The 23,141-nt window shown below is 45.1% G+C and overlaps 1 protein-coding gene across 1 annotated transcript in view; it reads right to left on the bottom strand.

Moving 5' to 3' along the window:
• KLF7 (Kruppel-like factor 7 (ubiquitous)) overlaps positions 1-23,141 on the bottom strand; it is a 58,662-nt gene that overhangs the window by 22,382 nt on the left and 13,139 nt on the right. Inside the window, exon 2 of the mRNA XM_009890197.1 lies at positions 3,255-3,867. Coding sequence (XP_009888499.1) covers positions 3,255-3,867 — 613 coding nt within the window. The remainder of the gene's footprint in view (positions 1-3,254; positions 3,868-23,141) is intronic.

Genomic DNA, 23,141 nt, shown 5'->3' with positions numbered 1-23,141 from the left:
GGTGACCAGCCTGCATCTCCCTCCCTGCCTGTGAACCCCACACTGAGAGCTCTTTGTCTGTCAGGGCGCTCACACCCTTTTACACAGAGCCCGCACTGGCAGACTGTTCTTGCATGACATACTAACAAGCTACCAGCCAAAGGAAAATATCTCGCAATCATTTCAGACCCTCTGGAAGTGGACTTTGCACGTGCAAGTTGGGTGACCAGCCTGCATCTCCCTCCCTGCCTGTGAACCCCACACTGAGAGCTCTTTGTCTGTCAGGGCGCTCACACCCTTTTACACAGAGCCCGCACTGGCAGACTGTTCTTGCATGACATACTAACAAGCTACCAGCCAAAGGAAAATATCTCGCAATCATTTCAGACCCTCTGGCTCAGCCACTAGCCATTGGCGCTGCTGGGTGCATTTGCAACCCACAGCACACTTAGCTCACGGTGTGAAAAAAACAAAGCACCGATGGAGAAAAGGACTCCTTGTCCCTAGCCCTGAAGGCGTGCACAGGAAAGGAGGCAGCCCTGCCATTTATAATTCAGTCCCCAATTTTCCATAGCTATTCCTCTCTGTCCCTCTCTTTTACCGGAGGCAGGAGCCCCCTGTGGGGAAACCCCACTCCAGAGGTCAGTGTGAACAGATTTAATGTCTTGATTGTACTAGCTGATTTAAGGCATCCCAGCGGTCAGTGATTTTTAAGGGATGAAGAGGTCTGAATGACTTTGTGTTTTAGACTCAAATAAGCTAGTAGGATAAGCCTATCACACCCCTCCCCTCAATTCACTCAGATTGCTCCCAAGATGTAAATGTTCAAAGGTATTTAGGCAATTTGCTTTCCACACAGAAAAATGGCAGCCAGGTACCTACCTGCTCCCAGGTTCTGCATCAAAGATGTATTTTAACAACAAGGCTGCATCCAGTCCTCATCACAAAATGAAACCATGCTTTCTACAAAGCTATGCACAGCTAGAATGTGGTCGTGTGGAGGGCCATTATATGGCTGCAAAGACAGGAGAGCTCCTCATCCATGTTATATTCCCTCTTGTCTTTTGCCTTCCTGCTTTTGTAACAACCTATGCTATCAGCTGAGGACTTGGTGGATGGAAACAGGAACACTCCCATAAACTAGTAAATGGTTTAGCAGCTGGTTCAACCACTGATGGTTTAACTGGCAAGATCAGAAAGGCAGCTGAACCCACTAGGTGAGATGCTGGGAGTGGGAGGTGCAGGCACTGCACTCGGGCAGCTGCAGTCTCATCATCTCACACAGGTCTTCCCCATCTGCCAGGAAAGATGGACTTGCCTTTCTCACAATGTTGAGCATTGCTGTGGATGGGCAGACACATACACATCCATGGCATCATGTACAGTCTAAGGCTATTCAACAGAAGTATCACAAGGTCAGTGAGAAGTATTTCTCAATTGATTAATTTTAAAAAATAAGATTTCACATGCTGATGTTACCAATGGGAAAGGTTTTGACCTCAGATACAAAATTCAACCAGACCTAAGGCTGGGTTCAAAGGCATGCAAAATCTTGCAAGATTTTGGCTCCAAAGGGTGGAGGTGTTGAAAGAGTAGTGGTTTTTGCAAGTACACACTCAGGACTCCTTGTCCACATCCCCATCTATTGGGTGACAAAACCAGAAAAACTCCACAAGTTCACCCTTTCTAGGTGATCGTGTCACATCCCTGACTAACTTCAGGAAGAGCCATGTAAGACCCACCACTCCCAGCTCGAGGAGGACCACAGGGGTCACATCCAAATAGACAAGACCACCACGTCAACAGCTCTCATGCTCTGCATTTGTGCCTTCACAGGAGCCCCGTCACCTGCTGTAAGGCCGGGGCTGGGACATCCCCCCACGCAGCCCTGGCTGGGGCCAGCCTCACAGCAGCACCAGTGCTACACGGAGCGTCCTGACCACGTTGCTGCCGATTTTAAAATGACTGCGCTACTTTGACTGGCTTTCAAATCACTGGATCACAGTGAGGTCACTCCTGGCAAGGTGGCTATCCCCAGTAAAAGCACTAGAAAGCCCATATAAAAAGATCCAAACCAATGCCTTTTATGTCTGAATATGATTTATACTTGAGACCATGTAACTTTTACAGGGCTGTCTAGTATTTGATGGATGCAGCTCTCTTAACAATCCACACATTTGTTTGATTTACTGCACTGGTCCAACATGTTATTTTCTACCTTGCAAGAACAACCTCGCTTCTAGGAATCTGCCTGCATGATAAGATCGTGAATTAAATGTGCAGTTATCGTAAGAGACCACACATTTTACAGTAAAATTGAGAAAACTGATTACAGCAATCCCTCTGGAAACAAGAATAATCACATGATAAGACAGTGCTAATGGGAATTTATCATCTCTCATCACATGTGAAGCTTAGAACAAAGCAGCAACGTGAGCGAACTGCACATCTATTACTGCCAATGAATACCAGCCGAAACGCTACTGGTGACTATGAACAACTGACAGGAGAGTGGGGATCCTGAACAGCCAAACCTAAGCCAATTTGGTATGCTTCAAGAAGCTTATGCAGTGGAGCTTATATACAACATTAGTAAATATTACCGAAAGTAACAGCCTGACATCTTTCCATACATCCTATTCCCTCTCCACCTACACTACTCCATTCAAACTCCACGTCATTCTTTAATTTGTTCTCACTGTATTTTATCACCAGAGAAGTCCAAGACCATGAGTATCTCAAGCGTATATGCATCTATTTACCTATATGTCTGCATCTACACGCATGCTCTCTTATGCACACATTATTCCTAAACTGCATCTCTCAGATCTGAAATACATTTTTCTCTTTCCCCCATACAAAAGGCAACAAAAACCTACCCATCCTATTTTCTACTTGAAGCAATTGACACTTGACTAAAATTAACATTTTTAAAGTTGTCTTGAGGAGGTCAGTGCCAAAAACCCAAAGTGGCATGCCCACAGTTTTAACATGAACGATACATCTACACCCTTAGGTATCCTAAAATTATTCTGCATCAAACCCCATAAGACATATAAACCCCTACAGTTTAATGGTAGATGGTGAACTCCTCCGTTCTATTGAATAATGGGTACATTTGCTGGCCCACCATATTTTTCCACTGCCCTGTTTCATAGATAGAAGTTTGGACTTTCAGAAGAGATTTTTTTTTTCTTTTCTAAATGATAATAAAAGGAGATGGTTACGGTTAGGTGGCAGGAGGACAAGATGAGAGAAGCATCCTACACAAGTACCTGTATGAGTCCTCTGGTGAGCCTTTAAGTGGGAGCTCTTTGTATAAACCTTCCGGCACCCATTAAATTGACAGCGATGAACCCTCTTCTTGTTTTCTGGGGATGCTTCTGCCCCTGTACCTCCTTGTTCACTGTCACTTTGCCCGCTTTTTATTGTCCCCGCGGTCGCTGTTGCTACACCCACTTTCACAGAGCTGAGTGAAGTTTTCTTGGCCACCAATTTCAAAGTCACAGTGCCATCCACCGCTGAGAGAGTTTGTGAGGTTTTTACAAGGTGGCGGCTGAGCTCTGGAGAGGAAGGGGGTGTTAATGAGGTTACTGCATTGAGTTGGGCCTGGTTGACGGCTGTGTAGCCTTCTGTGGAAGAGCTGGTGGACTGCAAACTGAGGCACGTCTCAGACAGCAGCTTGTCCCGTGAGAGGATAATGTCCATGCTGGCACTTTTTTCACATGTACTCGTCTCCACTGGTAAAAGGATGGGGTCCAGCCGTCGGATATTGTCCTCTGCATCTGGGGCTGAGGAGGCATGAAGGAAGCAGTCCAAATCCTCACCAAAGGTCTCAGAGATCTTCCGTGGTTCGGTCTGAAGGTATCGTTCCAACTCCAGGCATGTCTGCAGGAGGGGAAGGGAGATGGGAGGGAGAGAAACCACTGTTAGAGAGAGGTTACAGCACAGCTCTCACCTATGGCAGGAGAACAACATGGTCCAGAGCCATTCAGAGACAGCACTCATGCACACCAGCACCTTCTTGCAAGGTGGTCACGTTTTGGGAGACATGAGAATTTGGCACTTGCTTGATGCTGCTCCGAGACAGAGTGTGGGGATATTCATATATGGTAGTGGATATTATGGTAGAAGTGAAGATACGACAACCAAAAGCATCCACTACATTTTCATGAAACTATGTACGTTGTCCCATGGATACCAGGTCCTTCCCAATTTTAAGTGCAATCTGGCCAACAGTCACTTCCATATGAAACTATCCTAATGGCCCCAACACCTGGTCACATACAAACAAAAAGTCACCTCTCCAAAGAACCGCTTCCTCTTCCTTCACAAACATTAACTTTCACTCCAAATTTAACTCAGTGTAGCTAGCTGAGGCCCAATCTGTTCCTAAACCAGGACAATTCTGAAGCGTAGCATTTCAAGATAGGAGACAAACTTCCAGTGACACCACAGCTTGTTTAAAGGGCCTGACAGAAGGAAAGATATGACAGAAAAAAAGGGACCTACTGTCAGTTTTAGGGGATTTTTGGCACATCTGGCCAAATGAGTCTTGGTGTGTAGAGGACACCAGACTTGCACACAAAGACGCACGTGCCCCTTATTAAAAAGCAGGCGAAGATATAGTCAAAGAGGCTGCCACATCAAAATGTGTTCCTGCATGTCCAGAGCAGTGATCATCAGCACGAGGATGGGGTGAGCCTCCTACTTGAATGTAGCTTATTATGAGGTGCCCTGAGCTAGCCCCAATAAAGCCTCCAGGCACCATCACACTGCCCAGTGTTCTCCATAACCAACATTATAAACTTTTATTGTTTATAGAAAACCGTTTGCTGTAGTGTGTGGAGCTTTTAATGGAGTTTATTAGTGCTATTTTTCATTTCTCGCTGCCTGAAAGGCTAGCTGGTTTAATACAACCACTGCGATTTTACAGGACTTGGAGAAAGAGACATTCTAACTAATAGTTTTTAGAAACCTCTAAAAACTACTCCTCAATAGAGATATGCAGCACCAGATCCTTCAGACTGTACAGTTTTCAGCCTGTGGGAGCTGACGACCCTACTACATCTCAACCTGAGAGCCCAGCATCTGATCAAGAAACAAAAGCTTCATACAACCAGAGGAGAGACAGAGACTCCTGCCTTCTGCGTACAAAGGTCCCATCAACAGGAGTGTAAAGACACCCCACTCATAACTGTCTAGGAGCTACCACATAACTCAAAATTATTACTTTCAATGTAGCACTGCTGGTTGCAGATACAATTTGCTGGGATGACTTTCAGAGTTCAGAACTGAATTTGTCAGACAGTTACGTTTTGTTTCTTTTTAAAATAATAGCTGATTATAGACCTGAGCTGTAGAGATGGACTTGGACAAAAAGCAATGAAATGGCAACAGAGACATCCTATGCTTTAGCATGTAGGTTATCTTCAGAGGCATGACACTGTATATATGATGTGTCTGCACACAGTCCTGGAGCTGGGACACTTACCAGTTAGTACTCTTGCCTTAAGCAACCTTTCCATTTTCTTTTTAAAGTGCGTTTCTGGGACGGTGAGGAATGGCTTTAGCTGGGGATCTGGTGTCTGCCCAGATGAATCTTAACAGGTTTCAGGGGCTGCTCTCCAAATGTGTTCCACAGGCTTTCAGGAATAACCCTTGTTACCAAAAGAGACGATGCTTTTGAATTCCCCACATCGTGTAATTTGGGCTTTCTGGCCCACTTAGCTTTCACTCAGTGGGGTAGAAACAGGTTTAGGGCATTAAATCTGATGACAGTGACATGAAATTTCAATTGCTGCAGGATCAGAAAGCCGCACGCCGGCTCCGGACTGCCCATGGAGGGGAGGCAAGTGGGAGGTGCTGCTCCTTTAAGGCATCACTACCCCGTGACAACAATAGTGGGCCTGACAGTTTTTTCCAGCTTCACCATTAATTTTCCATAAAGAGCAGTTTCTCGATGAGCCCTTTTCAGGCAAAGCCTGATGCTTCAGAAACCTGTAATTATTCCTGGCTCCCCCCTCCCGCAGCCATTGCACCTGTGCCATTTCAAGACACCAGCTGGTCATGTCTTGCCTTCTGCCTCTGAAATCCAAAACCAGTGGATCAAGCCCATCTCCCCATAGAGGGAGGGGAAAAAACAACTCAAAGAAACAATATAATGCAGTCCCTCCCTCTTGCCCCCCCTCAGCCTCTCCACCAAGTCGACAGGGGGGAAGAGCCTAGCAACGCTGAGCCAGAAAAGCCCTCCACCTAATCTGCATGGTAGACAAAGCCTGTCGAGGGGTTATGGCCACAGCCCTTCCTTTACCCCCTGCCAGGGCCCTACCTGCTGCTGCATTTGCCAGACCAGGCAATTGCTGGCACAAACAAAGCGTCTTTCCCCATATGCACTTCCCAGCTTCTGCCAAGTACCTTACGCGACCTTCTCCTCTCCTGGCCCAAATCACCCGGGGAGTGGTGAGGCAGGGTTTTGAAACCAGCCTGCTTTCTTCATTCCTGCCCTGGCAAGACAATTTTTAGGCCTACTAAGCTCACCCCCTCATCTTGAGCTCTGACCTGGAGAAATCAGCCAGGCTGAGACCACCACTCAGCCCAGTGGACTATCAGGAGGGGCAGGAGAGTTCTTTGGTCTCCATTCCCACAAAGCCATTTGCCAGCGAGCGCATCAAAAACTATCAATTTTTTTGTGGGAGCAGCAGGATATTGACTGCTATCCACAGAGATATGAACCAGAACTGCTGGATTAAGATGATGGTGAACATCTGTAGATTTCCTACTTCCACTACCAGCCTAGTAGGAAGATGGTCCAAGGATACCCAAGACAGGAGCGAGCTGCTTTTGTCATGCTCTCGGCATAGTTCTGTTGGATGACCAGTTTCTCCTTAACCACTTATGCAAGAGAGGGGAAGCTTTGTGTAATGGATGTAATACATGTCACATGTGACATCAAGTCTGACTATCCTTTGGTTGCTACATTGCAGGCAACTTGGTGGGTATTGAACTTTCTCACCCAGCGTCTGTAAGATTTACAGCAATAAAGACTTCAAAAATTGCAATGGAAAGAGGAAGATGGCTCCCTTCAGGAGCAGCAGAAGAAGATTCATAGGATTGCTGTTTGCTGTCAAGCCAGTTTTGCAAGCTAGGGATAAAAAGTGACCCACTATTTCAACCCCTCTGCCCTGATTAACAAGGGTCATTCTCTTTGCACCTTGCTCCTCAATTTAACCAGTTAAAACAAATGATGATTCATGGCTGACAAAGAATAGGATCTGACTTTGCGAGACCCCATGTACTTGCAGAAACCTAGCTAGAAAAGGACGGTAGTCTGGCATGCGGACAATCCTAACAAGGCCTCAGCCTGATTTTTCAGTTTTGGATACAATTGCAAAAAGGCTCACTTTTCCATCATCTGCAAGAAACACTGTGTTTCCTGCCTACACACTGGTAATTCTTAACATCTCTTCGTTCCTCAGACCATAGAATCTATGGTTTAGAATGGTTTAGGTTGGAACGGACCTTGAAGATCATCTAGTTCCTACCTGCCTGCCATGGGCAGGGACACTTCACACTAGACCAGGTTGCTCAAAGCTCCATCCAGCTTGGCCTTGAACACCTCCAGGGATGGAGCTTCCACAACTTCTCTGGGCAACCTGTTCCAGTTTCTCCCCACCCTTGGAGTGAAAAATTTCTTCCTAATATCTAATCTAAACCTACCCTCTTTCAGTTTGAAACCATTCTCCCTCATCCTATCACTACATGCCCTTGTAAAAAGTCCCTCCCAAGCTCTCCCATAGGCCCCCTTTAGGTATTGGAAGGCTGCTATAAGGTCTCCCCGGAGCCTTCTCTTCTCCAGGCTGAACAACCCCAACTCTATCAGCCTGTCTTCATAGGAGAGGTGTTCCATCCCTCTGATCATCTTTGTGGCCCTTCTCTGGACCAGCTCAAACAGGTCCATGTCTTTTCTACGTTGGGGGCTCCAGAACTGGATGCAGTACTCCAGGTGGGGTCTCACCAGAGCAGAGTAGAGGAAAAAAATCACCTCCGTCAACCTGCTGTCCACACTTCTGATGCAGCCCACCTCAACCTCTGGGGCACATATAGCAACAGAATACACGTAAACTGCACACCATGACACTTCCACATCCAGCATCAGATCCTTCAGACTGTACAGGACAGCCACTGTTGTGCTGTCCTATGCCTGGTAAGAACCTACTTCTTGTTAGTGCTTTCAGAATTTGTGGTACCATTGATCCAGGGAAATTCAGTGTTTAGTACGTCTGCCAATTCAGAAAGCTATGACTTCTAATCTACCTGAATTCTTACCTCTGGAGCTCATCTAAAGCTCATCTACTGGTACTGATTATTTACCAAACACGTTGAGTATGCTCACCACTATGAAATACAACACAAGAGAAACCCAGCACGCGATGGGGGAAAGACGTGCCCATAGGCCAGGGACCTCTGCAGGGACACAAGTTTGGCATCTGGGTTCAGGTCCAGATAGCTCTGGAAAACCCATTCCAACCAATGACCCAAAATGAACCCTCAGTTCCCAGGGTATAACTCTAAACTTGCTTCAATGAACTGCAGAAAACTGGTTTCGATTGGCAGCCCTGTTCTTGATCAGAATTTGACCCATACATACAGGCTTCTGAAAAATCACAGGTCACTTCAGAAGCACCTGCCTATGTTGTGAAGTCTTTACAGCACGCAGACTCCTGGGTGTTTTGCACAGCTAAAGACAGGACAATGTGGCAACAGTAAAGTTCTGTCAAGGGTAAAAAAAAAGCCCAAACACTTACAATGATTTGAGGACAAGAAGTCTGGGAAGATACCTCATCAACATGTTCATTGGGTTCCCTTGTTTTATTGATGCTGAAGTATTTTATAACATCTTGATTTTGAATTTTTCTAGCAGATCATGGGAAGTTCTTATCTGGAAGTGCTAGTTACTTCTAAGTGCCATTTCAGTGCAGATATAATTGGACATCAAGCACTAATCTTGGAAGTGATCCAAAACCTAATTAAGAAGTTAGATACTTAGATCAGGCTGTGACAGAGAATGAAAATGTCGAATGTGGTTGACAAGCAGGTCTGATCTACCAGCTCTGTTTACAATACTTGAAAGAATTCTCTTTGCAGCACAATTTATATGAGCAAAGCAGAATTATACATGCAATACTCAAGGCCAAATTCCAACCTCCATCATGACCCTATTGCTTTCCACTGGCACGTAAAAACAGAGTCTCATCTCTAACTTTAAATAATTGTGAAAGTCTCAAGACTGCAAAGGAAGAGAAAGTATCCTCAACCTGAAGGTAACCCAAACCACTAATTCTAAGGTCAGTGCCATCGCACTTCACTCAAGCTCAGAGCAAACAGCAGCACCAGGTACAGTGCCCGGTGTCAGTATTTCATCCTTCAGCAGAACAGTGAAAGCTTTGAGTTAGAGTGGCACTTGGCGTTGCTGATGCCAGAAGGAGATATTGAACTGGATGTTGTGGGGCAGCCCTGAAGTTAAGAGGAGTAAGAGATTCAAAACTCACCTGCCTTCCCTGAAATGCCATGCTATTTTTGTCCTTAACACTAAAACAAGGTTTGAAAGATGCATCTTCTTCCCACTGCCAAAAGCTTTCATTACTTCCTGAACAACAACAAAACCCAGTACTCTTGCCCGTCTATTCCAAGATTGTCATCTGTTCCCACCCAGCTGCCAAAACCTCCAGCTTTTCCTCTTGGCAACCTCTACTGGGCAGTTGCTAGTTGTCAAAAAGCTGCAGCACATCAGAAGCTTAACATTTGGGATAGCACAAAATAAACAGAATTTTAGTATTAAAATAAGTAGTTTTGCAAAATACACTTGGGAAAATGGGAAAACTGAAGTCTGAAATGAACAAAAAGTAAGAAAAATTTTCAGGCAATAGCAAATAATTTCTATTGCAAAGGGTTTAAGACAAAACTCCTAGTCAGAGAATCATAAAACAGTTTGACTGGAAGGGACCTTTAAAGGCTATCCAGTCTAACCCCCCAGCAATGAGCAGGGACATCTTCAACTAGATCAGGTTGCTCAGAGCCCCGTCCAACCTGACCTTGAATGTTTCCAGGGCATCCACCACCTCTCCGGGCAACCTGTTCCAGTGTTTCACCACCTTCAGCGTAAAAAATTTCTTCCTTATGTCTAGCTTATATCTTCCCTCTTTTAGTTTAAAACCATTCCCCCTCGTCCTATCGCAACAGGCACTGCTAAAAAGTTTGTCCCCATCTTATAAACCCCCTTTAAGTACTGGAAGGCTGCAATAAGGTCTCCTCAGAGCCTTCTCTTCTCCAGGCTGAACAACCTCAACTCTCTCAGTCTGTCCTCATAGGAGAGGTCCTCCAGCCCTCTGATCATCTTTGTAGCCCTCCTCTGGACTCGTTCCAACAGGTCCATGTCATTCTTATGCTGGGGGTCCCAGAGCTGGATGCAGTACTCCAGGTGGGGTCTCACCAGAGTGGAGTAGAGGGGCAGAATCACCTCCCTCAACCTGCTGGCCATGCTTCTTTTAATGCAGCTCAGGATACAGTTGGCTTTCTGGGCTGTGAGCACACATTGCAGGCTCATGTTCACCTTTTCATCCATCAGTACCCCCAAGTCCTTTTCTGCAGGGCTGTTCCCAATCCCTTCATCCCCCAGCCTGTATTGATACCAGGGGTTGCCCCGGCCCAGGTGCAGGACCCTGCACTTGGCCTTGTTGAACCGCATGAGGTTCACACAGACCCACTTCTGGAGCCTGTCCAGGTCCCTCTGGATGGCATCCTGTCCCTCAGGCATGTCAGCCACACCACTCAGCTTGCTGTCATCTGCAAACTTGATGAGGCTGCACTCAATCCCCCTCTCTAGGTCATTGACAAAGATATTAAACACTACTGGTCCCAGTATGGACCCCTGAGGGACACCACTTGTCACACATCTCCATCTGGACATTGAGCAGTTGACCACCACCCTCTGGATGTGACCATCCAACCAATTCCTCATCCACCGAATGGTCCACCCATCAAATCCATATCTCTCCAATTTAGAGAGCAGGATGTTGCGGGGGACGATGTCAAAGGCCTTAGAGAAGTCCAGATAGATGACATCTGTAGCTCTTCCCTTGTCCACTGATGTAGTCTCTCCATCATAGAAGGCCACTAGGTTGGTGTTACGCTTAGAAGAACCCACAACAATTTATTGTCGGTTAGACAATTATTCTATCACCTGATGACCCCTCTCCACTCGGGAAGTGGAGTCGGAAAAACAAGGAAACCCAAGGGTCAAAATATAAACAGATTTAATAGAATAATACTAAATAATTAACATTAATAATACTAAAGAACCAATATCGATCCTGATACCAGTATAAGACACAAGGTTTATACTCAGCCAATTATATCAGTAGGAAGCTGTGCACTCCCAGCAGTGGACAGTAAATGTTGGACAGTGTGAGCACTACGGCTTCAAGAGGAAGGGAAGGCCTCAGAGGTCCGGCACAGGGGCAAGAAGTTCTCAGGATCGCAGCCATCACTTAAGAGAGAAACTCCTCAGCAAACTTCCTAATTTATATTGAATGTGACATGCATAGTATGAAATAATCCTGTTGGACAGCTTGGGTCAAGTGCCCGGGTCTCGCTCCTCCTCATCCCCACACCTGGCTAGCTCAAAAGCACTGAGACCTTGAAATCCACATACCATAGCTGGCTATAAAGTAAATATTTTCAAGGATTCAGACACTAGAGTCTTCTAGAAATGCAGTTTTCCCAAGCATTAGAGGAGACCTTACTGAAAAGTAAAATTACTTAAAGAGAAATAAAACCAGGACAGTTGGTCAGGCAGAACTTGCCCCTGGTGAAGTCATGCTGGCTGTCTCAAATCACCTCCCTGTCCTCCATGTGCCTTAGCATAACTTCTGGGAGGATCTGTTCCATGGTCTTCCCAGGCACAGAGGCAAGGCTGACAGGTCAGTAGTTGCCAGGGTCCTCCTTTCTACCCTTTTTAAAAATGGGTGTGCCAGCACATCTCGCTTACGTGTTGTATAGTTCATTGAAAAAAAAGACAGCTTAAATCACTTTTCAGGTACAACAACAAGACACTTGATGACAGCTAACTTGTAAATATCTGCATGCATGTTCTTAATCCCTTGTATATATGAAGCAAATCAAGTTAACTGTACGCTCAACGAACAGGCTTTTGCCAAGAGCAAAAAGCAGGCACACACATAGTCAGCAAAGATCCTTTGATACACAAAGACTTGTTTTCCTTTGGTAACTTCACCATATGCCTGAGCCGTCAGGCTAGTCCTCTCTAACACCAGCTGGATGGGTCTCAGTAGCCACCAGAGTTTACAATGGACAAGTCTTGACCATGCTACTTAACTCTTGACTATGCTACACAGGACCCAAGCCTCTGTTTGCAAATTTCTTCAATATCATAATGGCCTGCGCCCACTTTCCCCCTTGGTCTCAGCCCAAAGAATGAACCTTTAAGGAAATGTATTTAGCCAAACCAGCCCACTCACTGTTATTCATGCACAACATCGCTCTCAATGAGCACTCTCCTACCACGACCTGGACAGCTTTCTCCCTGGATGTTCTCCACAGCATTTTTCTTCAGAGCATAAAAGATGTTCAAATCAGAAGCCTCAACCACATTCACCAAAGAAACATTTTAATGTGAAAAGTTATGCGGATTTATTTAAAGGACAGAATCACAAGCCATTTTCCTGTTGCTCTGGGGCATGATGTAACCAGGGTTATCAAAGACTTTGGTCAGCCTCTAAAGCTCAAAGGATCAAACCCATTTTTGCAATAAGTAAGCAATTTTTACCAGCAGAAATCAGTGGTAAAACAAATGACTCAAACAGAAAAAAAGTCTGAACCTATAAGTCTAACCAAGGAGTCAAAATCAAGATTTGTTCCTAAACTTAGTGATAAAGAAACATATCTTATCTAACAAATATTCTTTTAAATGGACAAGCAAAATTTGTTCACTAAAAATCTGTGGTATTTGGGCTCTAAGCACAGATAATTTCAGTGCATGGTTTGTGAGATATTGAACAAAGGACTGCAGCTAAGCATTGCTGAATTTGATAGGCATCTAGATTAAAAAAAAAAAAAGGATGAAAGAAATCTGCAAACACTGAATCAGGGCTTTGGAGGCCTTTTGTTGTTTTTTGACTGTTTAATAAAGACAGAAAAAATATCTGCAGCCAGTCACAACAACAAAAAATAGCATTGGTGTCAGCAAAGGATTAAGGATCGCCAAATCAAGAATTCAAAAGTGCAAGCAGCGCATTGTGCTAGTATCAAAATACAATAAAACCCATGTGTGCTTGAACACCAGCACATGCCCTGCATACTGCCATGCAATCCGTACAGCAAATAGCCACACAATGACCATTTGAGAAATGATATATATGTAACATAAGTGTGTTTCAAAATCCTGCCGAAGAGAGCATTTATTTATATACCAACGTTGAATGGCTTTGAGTGAGCTGGCTAGTGGCCCTCACTGCAAACTTTTCTCCAAACTTCATCACGTGTGTATTTAACCTGTTGCCATCCAGTTTGGAAGCAGCTTTAATTTAGCATTATAAATAGCAAAAAGGCACAATTAGCTCCTTGAATTGCCAGTCCTAGCTCCCGCTGAAATCAAAGGATCAGGTTCAAAGCATGCCCCAGAGTGTGGTAAACTTCTCACAGGAAATGGATATGCAAGAGCAAATGCTGACGGCTGTGGAACGTACAAAGCAGAGCAATATTTTAGGTCTCGATCCTCAATTAAGATTCATCCTTACAAAGTATTGCAGTGGGGTTGCACAGCAGAATTGGATTCCTTGTAATTACTCTGGATAGGATCATGAATGAAAAAATGTACTCTTTAGAGATGTTTCATTAACATCCAGAGGTGGCTTAACATTTCCTCCTCGGCAGCTGACATAAACATATACACCAGTTGTGTTCTCACACTCTCAGGCAACAGCATATTCATAAGCACAATTCTTCACAATTATCTTATTAAATCAAACCTGGAGAAGAGATGTGATCAATACACTCAATATATGCTACATTTCATAAGAGTCCTCAGTTGCGGGTCATCTCTTCTACTCTGACCTAAAAACATATTAAACAAGAGGATGCACAACACTGAATTCCTAATCCAAAACCATGCAATTCCTCATCTAGACTTTGCCTGTTCAACATTTTTGCACTGGGACTACGGTATCTACCCTGTACATGATGCCCATTCATTATCACATCTCATGGCTCAAAAAACCTTTTGTATGTTCCCTTTTGTATTATTTTTGGCTGTGGGGAGGAAGAGGTGGGGTCCTGTCTGGGAAACAGGAAGCAGGAGGAAGGAGGGGAATGTGTTGTAGAATAAGGTCAGAACAAAAAAGAATAAAAGAGCATTTATACCATTTCTAAATGATAATAAACATATAGGACCAAAGCCTGCCTCCAGCCATGCAGGGAGCAGTGGGCTGTTTGGCTGAAGTTTAAACTTTAACACGAGCACAGCAACTGTTCAAGTACATTTACTAAAAGCCATTTGCTGCTTTTTTCTTTGATTTTTTTTTTTTTTTAAATCATTTGGGCAATTTGTTATCTTACAAGAGCAAGAAGATGCATGTGCTACTGTGATAAATATGCCAGTCTGGGCAAGGAAAAGAGAAGACAACAGTCTTGAGTTTCGCACTGAGAAAAAAAAAACCTCAGACTCGAAACAAAGCAATGGGAAACGCAACCGGATTCTCAGCTGGGGTAAATCAGCACAGAGCAGCCCTGATTTCATGGTTCCTGTTTACATCAGCTGAGGACCTTGCCAACACTCAAACTCCATGAAATTCTGCTCTTGATTAGCGCCATTTAACTCTGTGGCTTACGTGAAGCAGAATTTGACATGCTCTTTGATGGCTGGAGATGGTTATTTTATATTACAAATCTTGTCTACTTTATTAGGAACAATGTGACCCAAATGGGAAAATGGGAAGACTTTAAAAACAACATCAACTTCAGACATCTTGATACTTGGATTTGTTTCTTTTCTTTCTCTCTCTCCTTTTTTTTTTTTTTGTTTAATTTGGGCAGTCTATATGGTGTTATTCACAAACTGGTTTCTGCCACTTCTAGGCCAGAGTTTTCACCATCTATGCATAGAAACAACAGCCTTTGCGCTTGAATGTCCCACTGCAGATAAACTTGCTTCTTACTCTAAAGCCAGATGCCCTCCAAAGGATGCTCCCTTACAGCCAAGGGTGTTTTTCCATTGCTTTTCTTCTCTACACTGCCCTGCCAAAGCGCTTGTCCCAAAACTCTAGCCGCCAGGGATTTTGATCAGCCTTCAATCTCAGAGACAGTGCACTTGGGCTGCTACGCACCGTGATAAAAGCAGCATGGTCTTCTTTAAAAGCAATTTGCCAGAGCACATCAGTAAAGTGCCTGCCAGTATTGGCCCAACCGCTCAGCAGCAACCCGGGCCGCTGCCCACAGGCATCTGAGGAGACCTGTATCCCCAAAATGCCTCAGATCAAACAAAAAGGAGATCTGGCAGGGGCTTTTGTGGATATCATTAGCAACTCAAGGTGTGCTGTCAGAACTGTTCCAGGCACTGCTCACTCCTCATGAAAGGATCACGAGATCAGTCTCACGTCAGCGCGGTTTCCAGCAGGCTGTACGGCTACCGGCTGCAGCACGGCATGGGAAACTGAGAGATCCCATTAAAAGCCCTGCCATTTATTGACTTGAGAAAGCTCGGCAGGTCAGATCACCAGCTGCTCAGAGTCAGCACACCTCTGTGAGCCAATTTATACAACCACGGCTCTCGTGCTGGCTCACTTTCTTCGGTCTGTTGACTGTGGACACCCACCCAGTTGTTATGGATTTTAATATGCTGCAATATGAAAGTGCTATTTCAGGACAAAGTTATTAATAGCAGAGCAGCCAGAAAATAGCCTAGAAGGAATGCAGTGTTTTGGTATTCCTGGAAGATACGGCAACTTCCCAGCATCCAAGCGTTCACCATGGTTAATTCAAGATGTTTCTGTGCACAAGACTTCCTTTAGTTAGAGAAGGTAGAGGAGGTAACTATATGATAAGCCATTGTGACCTGCCTTCATAGAAATGCCCTGTATGGGTACCTGCAGGCTCCCAAGTCTGCAGAGACTACAATGCAGAAAGGCCCAGAGAGTGGTACCCTGTTACTCCAAGCAGGCTGGTGAAAAGCAGAGGCTGGGCACTGTAATGAAGCATCAGCCAAAAAAGAGACCAGGAGCAGCTCAACTCTTCCTGAAGGTGGACAATGGTATAGGACCTGTTTGAGCACTGCTCAGAAACCTGTCTGGCTCCAGGACCTCAGAGAGGCTCTTCTTTTCGGCTTCCCTTCCCTACGAGCGTCCTCTCCATCCCTTGTTTCTTCATGCTGCACCTCCTCAGCAACACTCTTTACTTGGGCAGGAGCCTCACAGCCAAGGCAAGTCACTGTCCCTTTTCATGCTCTCTCTTAAACCTTCTATTTCTCCTGACAAAATATCACTGGAAATGTATTGGAGAATACTGTGCAAAACTGCCAGACCCTGCCTCAAGTTTATGTTGGCACCTTTCCCCCTAAAATTAATTGGGAGGGTTCACAAATTAATTCCAGGTACATCACGGAACACAACACTCAGCACCAGCTTGTGGAGATGATACCAGATGAAGGCATCTCTTTTCTGGCAAGGCTTTTAGCATCCCGTCTGCCTGCACCCACATTGCTGAGAGGATCTCCATGAGGCCTCCAGCTTTCCAGCCCCATCCTCAAGTATTATCTTTGAGTAAACCAAATTAAACTCAACACTACATCTTTTCCTGAGATGAAATGACCCAAACGATGATGCCGGTAATTTTAAGATGTCATGTTCACAGCACTGCAACCTTACCCATTAAACTGCCATAGACAGCTCCAGCTCACTACTGAACTTGCACTGCAGGGAACTGCGGTCTCTCACCACTGTCCAGAAAGGAAACAAAAACCCACTTGCCAACAAGGAAAAGAGGAAACATATTGTAGTCAGCATAATCCCAACAGTGGACACGTTACCTGGCATATGTCCAACTCAGACATTTAAAAAATGTAGTTAGTTTACCTTAAGTGTCCTATTTTCCCCAATTTCCCTTTTCCACATCTATTTAAGCCTATACAGCATCTCACAAGATAAGCCTGCCTTTGTGGGTTGGCTGTATACCACTTCTTCCCTCTATTGTCTTTTCTAAGATGGGATGGAAGTCTCCAATGTCACGGCTTGGAAGACCGCAGCCAGGCTCTCTTGGCTCTGTTTGTGGGAAGGGGAAGAGCAGGAACTGAGGAAGGACAGCCTCTCCCGCTGCAGGAGGGGGGTCCTCTTCCTCACAGTACAACCAATCCACCCTGGCATTTTGTTTATCATCAATACTGCTTAACTAAAGTTGTTTTTAGTAGCCTCCAAAGGCAGAGCCTGTTGCCAGCTATCATCATCCCAAACACTTCCAGACCTCTGTCACTGCGCTTTGGTACAATCCCTGCAATAGCTAAACACAAACATTATGTTCCCCCAAGTACAAATTATAGCTTTCAGGAGCTGCAATTTTATTTTGGTTATAAACATACAAAGGTAACCTTTATGCTGGGAGAGGAGGAGCCACACGAGAGACCACAGGCTGAGTCTCTTCTCCACAGGGAACATTCCTGGGAGCACTTTGGTGCTTTGCCTCCAGCGGCTCTGCTTCCCAAGCAGTTGTGCTTCACAAGCAGTTGTGCTTCCCAAGCGGTTGCATGATATCAGAGCTGAAGCAAGAGCCAAAATGCCTTGTGGTGGCCGGGGCTGCTGAAGGAATCTGTTCCAGTCCCTGCAGCCCATGAACTGGGACTCAGAAAGGGAGAGAAATGCACTCAAAGCATGCTGCTTTTGCTACAGCCGGCACTATTGGCAGCCTACTCATTCAGGACACAATTTTCCACGCACAACTCGTGACTCAGTTGCCACCCTGAGCCCCTGCAGAAGACAATGCAGCACTTCTAAACACATGGGTTCCATTCAGGGCACCCCAGGGGTGCTCCTGCCATCACCAGAGCAAGGTTATGGGGTTTTCCTCCATTTCAAATGTCTCTAACCCTTCCCTGCTCTGCAGATGTCCCATCACTACCCAGCACCAAGATCACGACACCTGTCAAAGAAACATGATGTCAAATTGCCCCCGCAAGCCCCTGAGTGACCCTAGGCATTTCAGTCCTCCTGTCAAGCCTGCTAATGTGTCCCTACCCCACCACGAGTAATGGTGCATTCCTGGAAGCAAAAACTGCATTAAAAGTCTTCTTTACATGCGAGCTAAGAGCTTTCTTTGCCTCATACCATTTTTACTCATAAATATAATATCAAGGTGATTGTGTTCTCTTCAGACTACTCAGAGCGTTCTGTAAGTAAAACCTGCAATTGGCAATTTATCAGATGGAAAAATAAAAAGCCACACTCGGTTTCTCCCTACGCTTAAAAGTGACCACGTGCAGTCTCTGAAGCAGACCGATCTTTTTAACAAGGTCACGAATATCAGGCTGGGCGGGGGAGGGAGGGAACAAAACCACCCTGCACATGTTTTTCCTTCTATGTTGCTTTCTTACCGATGTTTTGCTCACTTTCTAAGCAAAGAGGAAGCCTCTCCTGTTCCCGTTACCCTGTGTTTATCCACATTCCAGCAGCCAGCGGCTGCTCCTCCAGGCTCTCTCCAAGGGCAAACAACTGGATCACGCTGCAATGCATTTTTGAACTTGAGACACGTCCAGCTCTGAGTGGGAGTGAGGTGGGAGCCCTGAGAGCTGAAACGATAGAGGCAGCGGATGGTGGGACACCATGAAATCTTTTGAAAGCATTGCTCCTGCAGGCTAAGACAAAAAGCACAACACGCCCTTTGCCTAGTGAAAGGACTGGAAAATGCACTTTAGGAGGCACAGCCTTAGGAGTCAGAATAAATCCTCCCAGATGTCCCTGGTGACAAAGCAGCCCAATTTGATCAATACAGCAGCATTATTAACACTGCGCTACCTTACATGAGGATAGTCATATGTTCTTGCCTCTGCTGAGTGTGGGGGATGGGGTGCAAACTCCTACAGCGATTCACAGGGGAAACATCTCTCTCAAAATCGTTAAGATTGCACAAAGAATCTCTTACCCATTTCCATGCAAGCTGCTTTTTTGGGAGAGCTCTGCTTCATTAGTATTGATCAAGCTCAGGTGGAATCCCAGAAATAGTGTGTGCTTTATGGTTTTCTCAAAAAGAAATTTTGTTTTTAAGAGCTTTAGGATCCTTCCCTCCAGGCTTTTTTCTGCAGCCATGAAAACCCTTACTTTTAGGGGCTCGGTACAGACACATAAACATAGGTGGTTAACAACAGAAGGCAGAACTTTATGATTAGCAAATTTTGTAAAATGATTATGAGAATTAGGGGTTGAGTTAAGTGCATTTGGATTCAAGCAGAAGTAATGGTAGTAAAAGGGTATATATTGCTGCCGCTCCTGAGCCCCAGCCAGAGTCACAGCCTTTCTGTGTTTGGTTCTCGATAAACACAGTTACAGTATGAGTAACTCAGCAATTGGCAAGAGAATGGAAGGGGAAGAAAAACAGTCCTAGCTAATCACCTGCTTAACCACAGCCAGCAAATCTGAGGATTTTGTAAAAACCAGGTCCTGTGTGTGCCTCGTGATGAGTTTGAAGAAGGCTGGAGAGGTACCACCCCTATGCCAGGTGACTTAGTGTGGAAGAAAACATAGCAGAGAAGCTAAATGCTGACTGGTAAATACTGATGGCATGGGAGGAAGGACTGACTATAATAATAATAAACACAAGACCAGCAAATGGCCTTTAAAACCAGGAGAAAGACCTTCTTACCCACAAAGAGAGGTGTCATCCATTGCTGGAAAGAAAAACTACAACAGAAACACTGCATCTGCACCAGCCATCTTTCTGCAGCGCTCATCTGGGACAATACATCATCAAAACCAGGGAAAAAAGACAGATTCGCTCTCCCTCCACAGGGAAGAAATGCTGCCATGAATCCCCTCTGCCACCCCTCCACCAAAAACCACTGAGCCTATCAAAGCCAAACCCTGCCCCAGGGAGGCGTAATGCTGAGTTTGAGCACACCAGGCCACCTCCACGCTGTGTCTGCTAAGTGTTTCTCACCAAAGAAGTGTGGTGCTGCTCCAGAGCTGCTGGCACAAAGTCCTCCCAGAAAGGGGTGCTGCAAAAGTGTCTAGACAGACTAAAATTAAAAAGAACAAATTATATGATACTGCCCACTGACTGCAAACCAGGGCCAGATTCTCAGAGGGAGGAGTAAATCGCTAGTGCTGTAATTGTTGCTAGTGGAGTCATCTTAATTTACACTAAGCAAGGATCTGGCCCAGAAAAATAGTCCTGTCAAGTTTGCAGCCAAAAATTCCTCTGCTAGACCACATTCCACCAGTTAAACTGCCAGGGAAGACAATTGCAGAAAGAATTCAATTAAAATGGAGATCAGGGAGCTGGTATCCTTTTCAAGCTCCTCTCTCCAACAACTGAGTGCCTGGGTGTCCCAGTTTCCCAGCCTGTAAAATGGGTGCGATACAGCTTCCCTGCTCTCTAAGGGCAATGGCTGTGAAGCATCTTATCTGTTCAAAGCTCAACCATCAAATCAAACAGACATCCAAATGCTCTAAACTTCTGGGTCTTGGATGAAAGAGTATGTATTTTTCTTTGCTGAAACATCTCTGTTATTGCTCTCGGAAAATTTGAGCCTCAAATAGGCAAATTGCAAGTTTTGCCTCCAAGACTGTAGGTGTCAGGTCCTCTGACTTAACAGGGTACTGCTAATGATTTTTGCTGCTCCAGACTGCACCAATTTGGCGGCACAGTCCCTGGTACTGAAATAGAGGTAGGCAAAGACAGTATTGCTTTCCCACAATTTTTTCATTCACATTTTATTTCTGAACTTCAACTTTTGTACTGATTAACACCTGGGTGAACAGTGGATTTTCTGCATAGCCCTTTGTTTTGAACGCTTCCAGGAAGTCATTAAATGGAAGAATACACCCAGGATGTAGACCAGTGCAATCACAGTCAAGTCATAAGGATAGTGCCACGTGGTGCCCCATTGTAGCAGGTCCCTTCTTTGTTTTCACTCCTTAATTTCTGTTAAAACATTTGGCTTTTTAGATGCTGGTCTGCAGGATTATTAGCAAGATCACATGGTTTAGGGCCGGTTTCTTCAGAGTCCTCACGTTCCACACAAAAACCCCTCATGGACACCCACAGCCTAAGAGCATGCTGAAAAAGGGGAGAAAGATGAGAGTTCCTGTGAGAAGTTTTTGCAGAGGCAGAACCAAGCAAAACCTGGCACAGCCCTGCTGCCCACAGCCAGCTGTGCACCTCACTGCTATTTGGCAAGGCCGCGCTGTTTTGTTATAACCCTGGCAGACCCTTTATGGGGCAAGCAGCTTTTCTCCTGCACAGGAAGAACAGGGAATCATCTACTTTCTGAAACACCAGGAAAATATTTCTTTGCCATGGGAGCAGCCAAAGCTGACTCAAAGGAGCGGAGATGGTTAAAAGCAGCACAGGGGACAAACACAGCAGGAAGGTCCAGAGCTGGGGATGACCCACCAAGCAAACCAAAGAGCACCTTGCAGTCCAGAGCAGTTAATGCTCCCCCCAGCTCAGTCAGGCTCCTTTGCCTTACGCTAGCCACTGTGGCAAATCCTCCTCTAAGGTGGCCCGGCCAGGGTGGCAGGGAGCCACCCTGCTCAAGGACACCACAGCCACCCACCCCGATGGGTGGTGGCAGAGGGAGGACCCTCCAGAGGGATGGTGGTGGGACCCTGCTGCTGACCCCTCAGCATTTCGGGCAGGCTTGCTCCCTGCCCATGTCAGAGCATGTCCCTTTGCTAAAGAGAAGGGCAGATATGCTGGGTGGCCACCGAAATTCAAGGGGTCTTTATCCTTTAACCACGATCCAGGTTGAAAACCCACCTCACACCCATCAAACACAAAACCAGCAGTCTTTAACTAACCAACCTATAGATACTGTTTCCCAAAGGGCAGCAACTCACAGCAACCCTGCCGCATGATTTTCAACCCTACAGTTGTATTTGTGGTTTTAGGCTCTTCAAAATGCTGAGATCTTCCACGACTCACAATCAATAGCCAGCACTCAGAACCAGCTACCGTCAAGTCAAGTCATCAGCACCAACGTGACTTAATCCCTTTTAAAGTCTGATCTGTTTTGTTAAACAAACAAAAATTTGGCATCATTTTTTTTTGTTTCCGTTTACTTTGATGGATCACAGCCCTCACTATAAAAACATGCTTACTAAAAACAAATCGGAAAACTAAGGAAACTGATAAAAAGCTTTCATTGTGAAGAAAAGCAGGGAAAAGGGCTTAAGGAGGAAATGCTAAAATTTTGTGTGCTGCCAGCAGAGAGAGGCAGTATATAAAGAAACCCACACAGGGGCAGGAAATAAATCCTTGAGATTGAATTTGGAAAAAGACAAATTAATGCATTTATGGAAGAAGCAGCAACACAACATGCACACTCAATACAAAGCAGAGATCCAGTAAGGCTGAAAAGAGACCTAAAACAGATAAGACACAGAGAAGACCAATATAGCTTCGAGGACACATTCTTAGCATCTGATATACAGAAAAATTGGAAGGAATACTGCGATGGAAAGCATGACAAAATTGAAAGGGACATGCACATTTATTACTATTTATCATGTCTGTTCCACAGTCAGGGTTATAATCTCCAGTCATTGAGCAGGGGTCTCATTTCACATTTAGATAAAAATCCTTGAAAGAGTTAATATAGATAAAGATGGGAAAAAGCGTCACAGACCGTGCAGTTATGAACAGGCTGAACCCAAACAAAGCAATGGATTTGCTCATGGAGAAAAGAGAGAATATGGGAAGGAATTAGACTTAGGTAGGAGAGAGAACAGCCATTCCTCCCCTAAATTAGGTTTTAGCACGTGCTTCCAAGGAAAGCACGGCCTCATGCTAGGTGGATTTCAAACAAGACTGGAAAGCACCACTGAGGCATACAATAAGAAATGGCACCTGGGCAGAAGAATTTCATGATCTAACAGTGCTGATTT

Source organism: Charadrius vociferus, unplaced genomic scaffold (genome assembly GCF_000708025.1).
Source record: "Charadrius vociferus isolate BGI_N301 unplaced genomic scaffold, ASM70802v2 scaffold147, whole genome shotgun sequence".
In the NCBI taxonomy this organism is placed as follows: Eukaryota; Metazoa; Chordata; class Aves; order Charadriiformes; family Charadriidae; genus Charadrius; species Charadrius vociferus.
The sequence above is the reverse complement of the archived record's forward strand: the minus strand, read 5'-3'. Positions and strand labels throughout refer to the sequence as shown.